General features: G+C 40.0%; 1 protein-coding gene across 1 annotated transcript in view; it reads left to right on the top strand.

Annotated features, from left to right (window-relative positions):
• Positions 1–16,251, top strand: part of LOC128699781 (KICSTOR complex protein SZT2) — an 807,931-nt gene that overhangs the window by 481,967 nt on the left and 309,713 nt on the right. The window contains 4 exon segments of the mRNA XM_070102247.1: positions 4,780–4,998; positions 12,411–12,657; positions 13,003–13,078; positions 14,165–14,350. Coding sequence (XP_069958348.1) covers positions 4,780–4,998; positions 12,411–12,657; positions 13,003–13,078; positions 14,165–14,350 — 728 coding nt within the window.

Consider the following 16,251-nt stretch of genomic DNA (forward strand, 5'->3'; position numbering starts at 1 on the left):
TTTCATAAGTTTTTTTTTTTTTTTTTTTTTTTTTTTTGAAAAATTTCTGACCCTGAGAACAAGTTTAGGAGAGGGGCCTGCCGACCCTGAAAGGGTTAATAGATTTCAAAGCACATGAAACAACTTCCCTTGGATGAAACAAAAGGATAACCAAGAAAAATAAAAAGGCACGATACTGTGACTATAACAATTCACAAACAACCTGCTTATAGGAGAAAGAAACTTTTGGCAATGTTTTGGACAGAAAGAAACTGATGATGACCAAAACGTTGTCATAACTTTCTCCTGTGTGTGTTATTTGTGTATAACCAAAAACAATGTGTCGTAGCAGTAGGCCTTCATCTGAAAACCCTGCCACTTTAATTCCAAGCACAGGTGCTCCTTGACTTATGATGGTTCAGCTTACAATATTTTAACTTTACGATGGTGCAAAAGAAATTGCTCTGGGGATGAAACCTAAGATAATTATGCGGCATGAAGGCAGCACATCCGTAACTTATATACATTTTTTACTTTTCAATACAGTGGACCCCCCGCTTAACGATCACCTCCCAATGTGACCAATTATGTAAGTGTATTTATGTAAGTGCGTTTGTACGTGTATGTTTGGGGATCTGAAATGGACTAATCTACTTCACAATACAGTGGACCCCCGGTTAACGATATTTTTTCACTCCAGAAGTATGTTCAGGTGCCAGTACTGACCGAATTTGTTCCCATAAGGAATATTGGGAAGTAGATTAGTCCATTTCAGACCCCCAAACATACACGTACAAACGCACTTACATAAATACACTTACATAATTGGTCGCATTCGGAGGTGATCGTTATGCGGGGGTCCACTGTATTCCTTATGGGAACAAATTCGGTCAGTACTGGCACCTGAACATGCTTCTGGAATGAAAAAATATCATTAACCAGGGGTCCACTGTATTGGTACGTATTTAGTTACAATAATTATTTTGGGAGATGTTAAGTGAATGTATAGGAGCCTTTGAACCAAGTGAGAGAGTAATTGTGGTAGGGGACTTGAATGCTAAAGTAGGAGAAACTTTTAGAGAGGGTGTGGTAGGTAAGTTTGGGGTGCCAGGTGTAAATGATAATGGGAGCCCTTTGATTGAACTTTGTATAGAAAGGGGTTTAGTTATAGGTAATACATATTTTAAGAAAAAGAGGATAAATAAGTATACATGATATGATGTAGGGCGAAATGACAGTAGTTTGTTGGATTATGTATTGGTAGATAAAAGACTGTTGAGTAGACTTCAGGATGTACATGTTTATAGAGGGGCCACAGATATATCAGATCACTTTCTAGTTGTAGCTACACTGAGAGTAAAAGGTAGATGGGATACAAGGAGAATAGAAGCATCAGGGAAGAGAGAGGTGAAGGTTTATAAACTAAAAGAGGAGGCAGTTAGGGTAAGATATAAACAGCTATTGGAGGATAGATGGGCTAATGAGAGCATAGGCAATGGGGTCGAAGAGGTATGGGGTAGGTTTAAAAATGTAGTGTTAGAGTGTTCAGCAGAAGTTTGTGGTTACAGGAAAGTGGGTGCAGGAGGGAAGAGGAGCGATTGGTGGAATGATGATGTAAAGAGAGTAGTAAGGGAGAAAAAGTTAGCATATGAGAAGTTTTTACAAAGTAGAAGTGATGCAAGGAGGGAAGAGTATATGGAGAAAAAGAGAGAAGTTAAGAGAGTGGTGAAGCAATGTAAAAAGAGAGCAAATGAGAGAGTGGGTGAGATGTTATCAACAAATTTTGTTGAAAATAAGAAAAAGTTTTGGAGTGAGATTAACAAGTTAAGAAAGCCTAGAGAACAAATGGATTTGTCAGTTAAAAATAGGAGAGGAGAGTTATTAAATGGAGAGTTAGAGGTATTGGGAAGATGGAAGGAATATTTTGAGGAATTGTTAAATGTTGATGAAGATAGGGAAGCTGTGATTTCGTGTATAGGGCAAGGAGGAATAACATCTTGTAGGAGTGAGGAAGAGCCAGTTGTGAGTGTGGGGGAAGTTCGTGAGGCAGTAGGTAAAATGAAAGGGGGTAAGGCAGCCGGGATTGATGGGATAAAGATAGAAATGTTAAAAGCAGGTGGGGATATAGTTTTGGAGTGGTTGGTGCAATTATTTAATAAATGTATGGAAGAGGGTAAGGTACCTAGGGATTGGCAGAGAGCATGCATAGTTCCTTTGTATAAAGGCAAAGGGGATAAAAGAGAGTGCAAAAATTATAGGGGGATAAGTCTGTTGAGTGTACCTGGTAAAGTGTATGGTAGAGTTATAATTGAAAGAATTAAGAGTAAGACGGAGAATAGGATAGCAGATGAACAAGGAGGCTTTAGGAAAGGTAGGGGGTGTGTGGACCAGGTGTTTACAGTGAAACATATAAGTGAACAGTATTTAGATAAGGCTAAAGAGGTCTTTGTGGCATTTATGGATTTGGAAAAGGCGTATGACAGGGTGGATAGGGGGGCAATGTGGCAGATGTTGCAAGTGTATGGTGTAGGAGGTAGGTTACTGAAAGCAGTGAAGAGTTTTTACGAGGATAGTGAGGCTCAAGTTAGAGTATGTAGGAAAGAGGGAAATTTTTTCCCAGTAAAAGTAGGCCTTAGACAAGGATGTGTGATGTCACCGTGGTTGTTTAATATATTTATAGATGGGGTTGTAAGAGAAGTAAATGCGAGGGTCTTGGCAAGAGGCGTGGAGTTAAAAGATAAAGAATCACACACAAAGTGGGAGTTGTCACAGCTGCTCTTTGCTGATGACACTGTGCTCTTGGGAGATTCTGAAGAGAAGTTGCAGAGATTGGTGGGTGAATTTGGTAGGGTGTGCAAAAGAAGAAAATTAAAGGTGAATACAGGAAAGAGTAAGGTTATGAGGATAACAAAAAGATTAGGTGATGAAAGATTGAATATCAGATTGGAGGGAGAGAGTATGGAGGAGGTGAACGTATTCAGATATTTGGGAGTGGACGTGTCAGCGGATGGGTCTATGAAAGATGAGGTGAATCATAGAATTGATGAGGGAAAAAGAGTGAGTGGTGCACTTAGGAGTCTGTGGAGACAAAGAACTTTGTCCTTGGAGGCAAAGAGGGGAATGTATGAGAGTATAGTTTTACCAACGCTCTTATATGGGTGTGAAGCGTGGGTGATGAATGTTGCAGCGAGGAGAAGGCTGGAGGCAGTGGAGATGTCATGTCTGAGGGCAATGTGTGGTGTGAATATAATGCAGAGAATTCGTAGTTTGGAAGTTAGGAGGAGGTGTGGGATTACCAAAACTGTTGTCCAGAGGGCTGAGGAAGGGTTGTTGAGGTGGTTCGGACATGTAGAGAGAATGGAGCGAAACAGAATGACTTCAAGAGTGTATCAGTCTGTAGTGGAAGGAAGGCGGGGTAGGGGTCGGCCTAGGAAGGGTTGGAGGGAGGGGGTAAAGGAGGTTTTGTGTGCGAGGGGCTTGGACTTCCAGCAGGCATGCGTGAGCGTGTTTGATAGGAGTGAATGGAGACAAATGGTTTTTAATACTTGACGTGCTGTTGGAGTGTGAGCAAAGTAACATTTATGAAGGGATTCAGGGAAACCGGCAGGCCAGACTTGAGTCCTGGAGATGGGAAGTACAGTGCCTGCACTCTGAAGGAGGGGTGTTAATGTTGCAGTTTAAAAACTGTAGTGTAAAGCACCCTTCTGGCAAGACAGTGATGGAGTGAATGATGGTGAAAGTTTTTCTTTTTCGGGCCACCCTGCCTTGGTGGGAATCGGCCGGTGTGATAATAAAAAAAAATAAAAAATTATTTGTTTATTTACTTGTTCAGTGACAGTTATTTATTTATTTATTTATTTAGTATATCATATTCTTATTTGACTCACAATATTTTTTATTTGTAACGTAACCCTAAGTCAAAGAGCACCTGTACCCTAGTAATCCTGACAGTCTTCAGTTTCTAGACCTTGGTGATTAGCTATACAGTTTACCACTGTGGGAGTGATCATACTGCAACATTCTTTGTAATTGCTGTATTTAATAAACCTGTTTCATTTATACTTATGTTTCAGGTTTCAGTAGACCATGGCAGGTCATATGTGTATTGTGAATTATTATTATGTAACTTATATTGTTCTAGCAAAATTGTTATATCGACTAGGCCTAAGACTCAAGGGTGCCAGAAAATTGGTGTTGTTCCTGTATAAAATTATTGTGCTGAATAGTACTGTACTGTAGTAATGTAGGTTACATTAACAGTATTCTTAGTGTCCGGTTGTCATTTGCATCTAATCCAAGTCCGCTAGTTCACAAGACAACCGGATGATTGTGAAAAATTAATTACATAGTTTGGAAGTTTCAGACAATTAGCACTCTCATACTCCTGCCCTCCATCAGTCCATTAATGAGAGGATTCACTGTACAGGTCAAAATCCACCGGGTCAATTTATTGAGCAATGCTAGTCTAGGTTCATTATTTACAGAATTAACCATTATTGTTGCTATCACGGCAGATCAGTCCTGTCTCTTTCCACCATAGTCATCATTTCCAGCTACCTGCTCCCCTGTATTATTCATTTAAATTGAGAATTTAATTTGTTGTCTTAAACCCAAAAAAAGAAACACTTTCACCATCATTCACACATAATCACTGTCTTTGCAGAGGTGCCCAGATATGACAGTTTAGATGTCACTTCAAACAGCCAATATCCCAAACCTCTCCTTTAATGTGCAGGCATTGTACTTCCCATCTCCAGGACTCAAGTCCAGCTTACATTTTAATGTTTGATTTATACACAGTATATCACCGCCTTCATAGTCAACTAACAGCCTTCGAGGGAGATGAAGACAAAACATCAGTGATCAGTGAACGTGATGAAGACTTAAGCACACTCCCTGATAATATGGACCTAGCAGATGGCCCCATCCCTCCTCTCTTCCTTCATTTTACTTGTACTGTTCGAGTTGCTGGTCATGTACAGTCTACTATATCTGTGAAGACACTACCCACATGTCTCGGTAAGATTTGAGAAAGGCCACCATGACCTTGTTGTTTCGTAGTCTGAATTTGTCCTCTGTGGCAGTTATTTCTGATGTACAGTACACTGAATCTCAAAATCATTCTTGGTGCCATTCACAACTAACAATTGGAGAGGATATTTAGATGAGGCTTTGATGTGCCCTCCACCAATATCAAGTTGTCAACCCAAGATGCTGTCTAGAGTTTCCTCTCCAGCTATTGTTAGTTATGTTTTTCTCATGTTTAATTTAATCTCAGGTTGGTAGACAGCAACCACCCAGGGAAGTACTACCGTCCTGCCAGATGACTGTGAAACAAAAACCTGTAACTGTTTTGCATGATGGTAGGATTGCTGGTTTCTTTTTCTGTCTCATAAACACGCTAAGATAACAGGGATATCTTGCTACTCCTACTTACACTTTGGTCACACTTCATAGACACGCACATGCATATATATATATACATACATCTAGGTTTTTCTCCTTTTTCTAAATAGCTCTTGTTCTTTTTTATTTCTTCTATTGTCCATGGGGAAGTGGAAAAGAATCTTTCCTCCGTAAGCCATGCGTGTCGTATGAGGCGACTAAAATGCCGGGAGCAATGGGCTAGTAACCCCTTCTCCTGTATACAATTACTAAAAAAGAGAAGAAGAAAAACTTTATAAAACTGGGTTGCTTAAATGTGCGTGGATGTAGTGCGGATGACAAGAAACAGATGATTGCTGATGTTATGAATGAAAAGAAGTTGGATGTCCTGGCCCTAAGCGAAACAAAGCTGAAGGGGGTAGGAGAGTTTCAGTGGGGGGAAATAAATGGGATTAAATCTGGAGTATCTGAGAGAGTTAGAGCAAAGGAAGGGGTAGCAGTAATGTTAAATGATCAGTTATGGAAGGAGAAAAGAGAATATGAATGTGTAAATTCAAGAATTATGTGGATTAAAGTAAAGGTTGGATGCGAGAAGTGGGTCATAATAAGCGTGTATGCACCTGGAGAAGAGAGGAATGCAGAGGAGAGAGAGAGATTTTGGGAGATGTTAAGTGAATGTATAGGAGCCTTTGAACCAAGTGAGAGAGTAATTGTGGTAGGGGACTTGAATGCTAAAGTAGGAGAAACTTTTAGAGAGGGTGTGGTAGGTAAGTTTGGGGTGCCAGGTGTAAATGATAATGGGAGCCCTTTGATTGAACTTTGTATAGAAAGGGGTTTAGTTATAGGTAATACATATTTTAAGAAAAAGAGGATAAATAAGTATACACGATATGATGTAGGGCGAAATGACAGTAGTTTGTTGGATTATGTATTGGTAGATAAAAGACTGTTGAGTAGACTTCAGGATGTACATGTTTATAGAGGGGCCACAGATATATCAGATCACTTTCTAGTTGTAGCTACACTGAGAGTAAAAGGTAGATGGGATACAAGGAGAATAGAAGCATCAGGGAAGAGAGAGGTAAAGGTTTATAAACTAAAAGAGGAGGCAGTTAGGGTAAGATATAAACAGCTATTGGAGGATAGATGGGCTAATGAGAGCATAGGCAATGGGGTCGAAGAGGTATGGGGTAGGTTTAAAAATGTAGTGTTAGAGTGTTCAGCAGAAGTTTGTGGTTACAGGAAAGTGGGTGCAGGAGGGAAGAGGAGCGATTGGTGGAATGATGATGTAAAGAGAGTAGTAAGGGAGAAAAAGTTAGCATATGAGAAATTTTTACAAAGTAGAAGTGATGCAAGGAGGGAAGAGTATATGGAGAAAAAGAGAGAAGTTAAGAGAGTGGTGAAGCAATGTAAAAAGAGAGCAAATGAGAGAGTGGGTGAGATGTTATCAACAAATTTTGTTGAAAATAAGAAAAAGTTTTGGAGTGAGATTAACAAGTTAAGAAAGCCTAGAGAACAAATGGATTTGTCTGTTAAAAATAGGAGAGGAGAGTTATTAAATGGAGAGTTAGAGGTATTGGGAAGATGGAAGGAATATTTTGAGGAATTGTTAAATGTTGATGAAGATAGGGAAGCTGTGATTTCGTGTATAGGGCAAGGAGGAATAACATCTTGTAGGAGTGAGGAAGAGCCAGTTGTGAGTGTGGGGGAAGTTCGTGAGGCAGTAGGTAAAATGAAAGGGGGTAAGGCAGCCGGGATTGATGGGATAAAGATAGAAATGTTAAAAGCAGGTGGGGATGTAGTTTTGGAGTGGTTGGTGCAATTATTTAATAAATGTATGGAAGAGGGTAAGGTACCTAGGGATTGGCAGAGAGCATGCATAGTTCCTTTGTATAAAGGCAAAGGGGATAAAAGAGAGTGCAAAAATTATAGGGGGATAAGTCTGTTGAGTGTACCTGGTAAAGTGTATGGTAGAGTTATAATTGAAAGAATTAAGAGTAAGACGGAGAATAGGATAGCAGATGAACAAGGAGGCTTTAGGAAAGGTAGGGGGTGTGTGGACCAGGTGTTTACAGTGAAACATATAAGTGAACAGTATTTAGATAAGGCTAAAGAGGTCTTTGTGGCATTTATGGATTTGGAAAAGGCGTATGACAGGGTGGATAGGGGGGCAATGTGGCAGATGTTGCAAGTGTATGGTGTAGGAGGTAGGTTACTGAAAGCAGTGAAGAGTTTTTACGAGGATAGTGAGGCTCAAGTTAGAGTATGTAGGAAAGAGGGAAATTTTTTCCCAGTAAAAGTAGGCCTTAGACAAGGATGTGTGATGTCACCGTGGTTGTTTAATATATTTATAGATGGGGTTGTAAGAGAAGTAAATGCGAGGGTCTTGGCAAGAGGCGTGGAGTTAAAAGATAAAGAATCACACACAAAGTGGGAGTTGTCACAGCTGCTCTTTGCTGATGACACTGTGCTCTTGGGAGATTCTGAAGAGAAGTTGCAGAGATTGGTGGATGAATTTGGTAGGGTGTGCAAAAGAAGAAAATTAAAGGTGAATACAGGAAAGAGTAAGGTTATGAGGATAACAAAAAGATTAGGTGATGAAAGATTGAATATCAGATTGGAGGGAGAGAGTATGGAGGAGGTGAACGTATTCAGATATTTGGGAGTGGACGTGTCAGCGGATGGGTCTATGAAAGATGAGGTGAATCATAGAATTGATGAGGGAAAAAGAGTGAGTGGTGCACTTAGGAGTCTGTGGAGACAAAGAACTTTGTCCTTGGAGGCAAAGAGGGGAATGTATGAGAGTATAGTTTTACCAACGCTCTTATATGGGTGTGAAGCGTGGGTGATGAATGTTGCAGCGAGGAGAAGGCTGGAGGCAGTGGAGATGTCATGTCTGAGGGCAATGTGTGGTGTGAATATAATGCAGAGAATTCGTAGTTTGGAAGTTAGGAGGAGGTGCGGGATTACCAAAACTGTTGTCCAGAGGGCTGAGGAAGGGTTGTTGAGGTGGTTCGGACATGTAGAGAGAATGGAGCGAAACAGAATGACTTCAAGAGTGTATCAGTCTGTAGTGGAAGGAAGGCGGGGTAGGGGTCGGCCTAGGAAGGGTTGGAGGGAGGGGGTAAAGGAGGTTTTGTGTGCGAGGGGCTTGGACTTCCAGCAGGCATGCGTGAGCGTGTTTGATAGGAGTGAATGGAGACAAATGGTTTTTAATACTTGACGTGCTGTTGGAGTGTGAGCAAAGTAACATTTATGAAGGGATTCAGGGAAACCGGCAGGCCGGACTTGAGTCCTGGAGATGGGAAGTACAGTGCCTGCACTCTGAAGGAGGGGTGTTAATGTTGCAGTTTAAAAACTGTAGTGTAAAGCACCCTTCTGGCAAGACAGTGATGGAGTGAATGATGGTGAAAGTTTTTCTTTTTCGGGCCACCCTGCCTTGGTGGGAATCGGCCGGTGTGATAATAAAATAAAAATATTGTTTTCCAAAGAACTTTTTTCATATTATTGATAATTATTGAAAACTATAATAAATTTTTTCCATTTGTGCTTTAATTTTATTAGTAAATTTGTTCAGTCTTATAATTAGTAAATATTAGTGAATAGTTTATGATATTTTTTGAGGAAAAAATTGTAGACTTTATTTTTCATTACATTGATTTGTTTTGTAGAGTTAAATTTTGATCTAACCTGCTGATGTTTTATTCAGTATTTTACAAAGTTATTGTATAATGCATTCATTCATGATGAATTAATTTCCTAAAAAGTTGCAGCACATCTTGACAAATATATTTTGTGTGACTCTGTATGTCTAAATATCAATACCACTAGTGAAAATAATAATCTAGGCTGAACCACAACTTGCCATGGGCCTACTCCAGCCTATATGTAACTGGACTTCCCACATGTTGGGTCACCACTAGTCTAGGAACTGATGGATTTTGCAGATGCTGGACCAGTTCCAACCCACATGCATAAGGTCCTGCATATCATGTCGGCAGTATGACCTATTAAGACCATCCTGTTTAAAATACTTGTACATAGTACAGAGGGAAATAATAAATGCTCACATTTTTGGGTCACGATGCCTTGGTAGGAAACGGTTGACATTTAAAAAAAAAAATAAGAAATGTCCAGTTGCAGTGAGGAGGAGGTTGGAGGCAGTAAAGATGTCATGTGTGAGGGGAATGTATGGTGTGAGTATTATACTGAAAATTTGGACTTTGGAGATTAGGTGTGGAGTCACCAAAAGTATTATGCAGAGGGCTGTGGAGGGATTGTTGAGGTGGTTTGGACATGTAAAGAGGATGGAGAAAAATAGGATGTCCAGTAGGGTATATAAATCTGGTGGAGGGAACTAGGGGTAGGAGTCATCCTAGGAAAGGTTGGAGGTGTAGACGAATGGTTCAGAGAACCGACACGTTGATAAATTAGACACATATGCAATTCTTGGGTATCTTTATTGAGGAAACGTTTCGCCACACAGTGGCTTCATCAGTCCATACAAAGGAGAAATGGGAAGAACAGGAGGAGAATGAGGTAATCAGTCCCTCAATCTTGAGTAGAATACAGCATATCTGCGAAGTAGCTTATATAGTAGGCAGGAAAGGTGCAGCAGTCGTAGGTGGTGTCACATATGTCCAATGTGGAAGTAGGTTGTGCCCAAGGGTTAGGCAAGCGAAGAATTCCCAAGTATTAAGATCCCAAGAAGTTGCAGTGTCTGACAGGATTGTCGATGAATGGTTCAGAGAGCCGACATGTTGATAAATTAGACACATGTGCAACTCTTGGCTATCTTTATTGAGGAAACGTTTCGCCACACAGTGGCTTCAACAGTCCATACAAAGGAGAAGTGAGGATGTAGCAGTTTGGAGGGTTATCTGATGTTGGTGCCCTTCTGACAAGGCAGTGATTAAACGAGTGACAGTGAAAGTGTTTTCTTCTTTGTCAGGTCACCCAACCTCGGTGGAAGATGGCCGGAATGTTAAAAAATATTTGTGTGTGATTTAGCCAGAAATACTAAAGAGGATGATGTTGGAAGAAACCATGTATAAATGCATACTTGAAATTGTACTAATGTTCACTTAGCTACCTCCCTTTTGCACATTAAAAAAACTATGTCTGGTTCTTAAGTAGTGTGTAAGCATGAGTATTAGTCTGCCTGAAATGCTCTTCATTCTAGTGACTTTCTTTTGTGCTTGGCAGTATTTTATTACATGTAAGGTAGACTGCCTTATCTGTGGGTCTAGTTTCCGTGGTTTCAGTTATCCTCGGTTTACCCTGGCCTGAAAATAACCCTTAATTTGCTTAATAATGGCTCCCTAGTGCAAAAGCAGTGATGGTGGCAGTTCTTCAAAGTCTAAGAGAAGTCGTGAAGTGTTTCCCATCAGTGAAAAAGTGCTAATTATTGTGCGTAATTTATCGTTAACCTTTATCATATGTATGTATGTATGTAAAGAAAAAACTACTTATACAGTGGAACCTTGGCTTACAAGTTTAATCCGTTCCGTAACCTTGCTCATATCCTGATCTGCTTGTATGCTGAGTCAATTTTCCTCATTTAAATTAATTGAAATGCCATTAATCCGTTCCAGCAGAATTCTTGCTCTTGGGAGACAGGACAAAAATACTTCAGTATGGCGCTAATATCAACTCTAATGCTTATTTATCTGTCACAATTCATCTGATTTAACCCTTAAACTGTCCAAATGTATATATACGTTCTCTCGCGTAGCGCCCCGAGTCTTTTGAGAAAAAAAAATCTTTTTTTTTAATAGGAAAAAAGAGCATATGGTACCCAGGCGTCCCCAGTTTTTTTCATATGGCGCACAGTGAGTGCGCACACCCATTCTCTCATGTCTAGGCGACTCAGGCTTATTGTGCCAATGTTGAATGAATGACAAAGAAAACGTATATATACGTTTGGGGCACTACGCGAGAGAATGTATATATACTTTTGGACCATTTAAGTATTAACATAATAAACAATATAATTAACATAGAAACATGATATATACTCCAGAATGAATACACTAGGCCATAATATGGTGAGTGGTGGCAGTGGCATTCATTCCCTCTCCTTCTCTGACTATATCTTCCCATGCTTTTATTATAAGAGAAAATGGAGTGTTTGTGAGGCTAACTACACTAGTTTCATAAATAAGAAATATTGTATGAAAACATAATAGAGAATGTAAAGAAATAAAGTGGTTTTATAAAGTGTACGTATACTGGTGGAGGTGGAGAGTGGAAGATAGGCTACTTTCTACTAGCTCCTGCTGCCATGGACATCATCCTCTTTTTCTTCTCAGCACTGTCCTTTGCACTTACTTTCTTAGAACCCATAGTTAGAAAAAAGACATTTGGCAATAATAACACAAGAAATGCTTCCACGGTGAAATAAACACATTGCACAACTCAACTGATGTTGTGGCGTTGGCTGTGTCACCTAGTGGTGGTGGTCTGCAATTCGCTCATTATTATTATTATTTTTAATTTATGGAACTGGAGCACAGATCCAATTCCCTAGATCAAGAGCCCCTCACCAGCGTCAAGGAACCTCCCTTGAGGGGTGAGCTCGCATCCTAAATTTTTGCTCATATCCAGAAACAAAAAATCGACCGAGTGACTGCTCATATCCTGAAAAACTTATATGGTGGGGCACTCATAAGCCGAAGTTCAACTGTATGTAGGTTTCGCTACTATCTGCAGTTTTGGGCATCTGCAGCAAGTCTTGGAACATATCCCCCACAGATACGGGAGTCCTACTGTAAACTATGTTTTGTAACACTACAGAAAGAAATTACAGTGGACCCCCGGTTAACGATATTTTTTCACTCCAGAAGTATGTTTAGGTGCCAGTACCGACCGAATTTGTTCCCATAAGAAATATTGTGAAGTAGATTAGTCCATTTCAGACCCCCAAACATACACGTACAAACGCACTTACATAAATACACTTACATAATTGGTCACATTCGGAGGTAATCGTTATGCGGGGGTCCACTGTAGTTTGTTTGATTGGTAACTGTGTTTTATGATAACAGATGAAATTGTGGATTCACTGAGGGGCAGCGAAGTGGATCTTTCCCTGGTCAGTGTGACACTGGATGTCTTGTGTATGACACTGCCTCCTACCTTAGCCACCAAGACAACGGGAGAGTCGCTCACGTTCATGACTGACTCAAGATCGGCTCGCACGACCAGCTTTTGCTCTATATCATCATTGCACCCAAAACGAGCAAGGTCCATATCAGAGTCTACCTGTGCTTCATTATCAGATATGGATGAATCGTAAGTTAAATCTCACTTTGTTTTAGCAATTTCAGTTATAATTCTTCTTGTAATGGAGAGAGCAAATGGATGAGGAGTGTGTTATATTTACGTAGTTATTTTTTGTAGATTATATCATATTTACATCTTAAATTGTTTTGTGCATATGTGTGTGTGTGTGTGTGTGTGTGTGTGTGTGTGTGTGTGTGTGTGTGTGTGTGTGTGTGTGTGTGTGTGTGTGTGTGTGTGCATGCGTGCATGTGCAAGTGATTCTCTCACATGCACAGAGAGAGGGAGGGAATGGAATGGCAAGAAGTATATCTTACTTTTATAAGAGTTAATTCTACAGTTTGTTTTGTTGTCCAGGTACCTGGAAAATGAAGACCAACTTGGTCACCTTCCCAATTACCAGCATCAAGCCATCGTATCTACTGTTGACGAGGTTAGTAAGTCTGCTGAGTTGGATGACAGTAATGTTATGGCTGTTGTAGCTCTGCAGGCTACTAGTACCAACAGCCTGGTTGACCAGCCACCCAACCTTGTACTAACAACTGCCCTGTTTTTGCATCATAAATATGGTGAAGGGATTACATTTATGAAGGGATTCAGAGGAACTGGTTAGCCAGACTTGAGTCTGGTTAACCAGTTCCTGGCTATCTCTACCCATCCTTCAGAGTGCCTGCACTCTAAAGGAGGGGTGGAGATAGTGCAGTTTGGAGGGGCATCTAAATTGTAGTTTCTGCATGCCTCTGGCAAGATGGTGATAGAGTGAATGATGGTGGAAATATTTCTTCTTTTTTTGGGTCACCCTACCTTGGTAGGAGATAGCCAGTGCATTAATAATAATAATAATAATAATACCTAGGTAGTAGGTTGGTAAACAGCAACCGCCCAGGGAGGTACTACCGTCCTGCCAAGTGAGTGTACAACGAAAACCTGTAATTGTTTTACATGATGGTAGGATTGCTGGTGTCTTTTGTCTGTCTCATAAACATGCAAGATTTCAGGTACGTCTTGCTACTTCTACTTGCACTTAGGTCACACTACACATACACGTACAAGCATATATTTACACACCCCTCTAGGTATTCTTCTATTTTCTTTCTAGTTCTTGTTCTTGTTTATTTCCTCTTATCTCCATGGGGAAGTGGAACAGAATTCTTCCTCCGTAAGATATGTGTGTTGTAAGAGGCGACTGCCGGGAACAAGGGGCTAGTAACCCCTTCTCCCGTGTAAATTACTAAATTTAAGAGAAACTTTCGTTTTTCTTTTTGGGCCACCCTGCCTTGGTGGGATACGGCCGGTGTGTTGAAAGAAAGAATTAGAATAATAATTTTGCACAGTGCCTGCACTCTGAAGGAGGGGTGGGGTTATTTGAAATTTTGAAATGCAGTATCAGCACCCCTCTGGCAAGACAGTGATAGAGTGAATGTTGGTGAAAGTGTTTTCTCTTTGTTTGGGTCACCCTGCCTTGGTGGGAGACGGCCGGTTTGCTAAAACAAAAAATAATGGTTTTATTGCATTTCAGATAAAGTGGCTTTTACGTGATGAAATATCATCGGCCATGCTACACATGTATCCTTTAACTGAGCAGACACTGGATATGGTCGCCACCCATGTGGAGAGTTCACGACAAGCTCGCAACTGTATCTCTGAGTCCATCCCCCTCAACTTTGTCTGTGGCATGGAACAAAGCAGAGACAAATTTATGCAAGTATGTTCAAAAATAATTTGTAGGAATTAGTTTATTTTTTCTGTGGTATGCAAAATGTAGTTTACAAGTAATAAAGTATTGTTAAGTACAAAGACAGCCACTAACATGCACAACTTTTTGGATACTTCACACTTCAGTAATGTTAAGTAAAAGGACACAAGTGCAACTAATGTGACATTTTATTGGGGCAACATTTCACTCTCCAGGAGCTTTGTCAAGCCATTATTGCTTGACAAAGCTCCTGGAGAGTGAAACATTGCCACAGTAAAATGTCACAGTTGCACTTGTGTCCTTTTACTTAACATAATGTCAGTAATTTTACCAGCACTAATACACTTCAGTAATATGTGTAAGTTTTGTCTGCTTCCAATGATTTGTGGATTCCTCAGCATTTTGAGAACAGACTTTGTCATTGTGATAAATAATCTCCATATAGAATACTGACTCAGCTTTTAACCCTTTCACTTTTGGCCCTGTAATATTACGGCTTGCAAGCCAGCGTCTATCCCGTAATACATACTATGCCAAAATTCTAGTGGCTTCCAATCTTGCGGGACATAGCTGGTAGGCCTACATATGAGAGAATGGTCTGAGTCATCATTGTGCTCAGTATGAAGAAAATCCTGCAGCATGCAGTGCATAATGAAAAAAATGCGACTTTTTGGTTGAAAATAGCGACTTTGTAGTATATTTTCGTAGGGTATTTATGGTTTTATTCTCATTTTCTTGGTCTCATTTAATAGAATGGAAGATATATTACAGAAATAAAAATGATTTTCAATGGTTTACGTAATAAAAGTACCTTGAAATTGAGCTCAAAGTAGCAGAAATGTTCGATTTTTGCTGATGCTCAAGAGTAAACATATCATGTCACTTGTCCAATACATGTCAACTGGTGGGTCTAATATGCTTACACAAATGCACTGATATTACTTATACCATTTTATAATAATGCAATAGCCTGCATAACAGTAAATCTTCTATTTTTTTTTGTGTGAATAAAAATTCAAAATGAAAAGCAAGCATAATATAAGAGGGTCCTGGAGACATGACTAAGGAACAGAGAAAATGTTATTTTAGTGCTAGGAATGTTTGCACTGTTAATTCTGGACCCTATTTTGAAATTGAAGTTTGTGGTTACAGGAAAGTGGGTGCGGGAGGGAAGAGAAGCGATTGGTGGAATGATGATGTAAAGAGAGTAGTAAGGGAGAAAAAGTTAGCATATGAGAAGTTTTTACAAAGTAGAAGTGATGCAAGGAGGAAAGAGTATATGGAGAAAAAGAGAGAGGTTAAGAGACTGGTGAAGCAATGTAAAAAAAGAGCAAATGAGAGAGTGGGTGAGATGTTATCAACAAATTTTGTTGAAAATAAGAAAAAGTTTTGGAGTGAGATTAACAAGTTAAGGAAGCCTAGAGAACAGTTAAAAATAGGAGAGGAGAGTTATTAAATGGAGAGTTAGAGGTACTGGGAAGATGGAGGGAATATTTTGAGGAATTGTTAAATGTTGATGAAGATAGGGAAGCTGTGATTTCATGTATAGGGCAAGGAGGAATAACATCTTGTAGGAGTGAGGAAGAGTCAGTTGTGAGTGTGGGGGAAGTTCGTGAGGCAGTAGGTAAAATGAAAGGGGGTAAGGCAGCTGGGATTGATGGGATAAAGATAGAAATTTTAAAAGCAGGTGGGGATATAGTTTTGGAGTGGTTGGTGTTATTATTTAATAAATGTATGGAAGAGGGTAAGGTACCTAGGGATTGGCAAAGGGGACAAAAGAGAGTGCAAAAATTATAGGGGGATAAGTCTGTTAAGGAAGAAAGGGAGGCAGCTTCAAATCAAGGAGGAGAAGGAGGAGAAGGAGGAGAAGGAGCAGAAGGAAGAAGGAGGAGAAGAAGAAGAAGGAGAAG

Source organism: Cherax quadricarinatus, chromosome 81 (assembly GCF_038502225.1).
Source record: "Cherax quadricarinatus isolate ZL_2023a chromosome 81, ASM3850222v1, whole genome shotgun sequence".
Lineage (NCBI taxonomy): Eukaryota > Metazoa > Arthropoda > Malacostraca > Decapoda > Parastacidae > Cherax > Cherax quadricarinatus.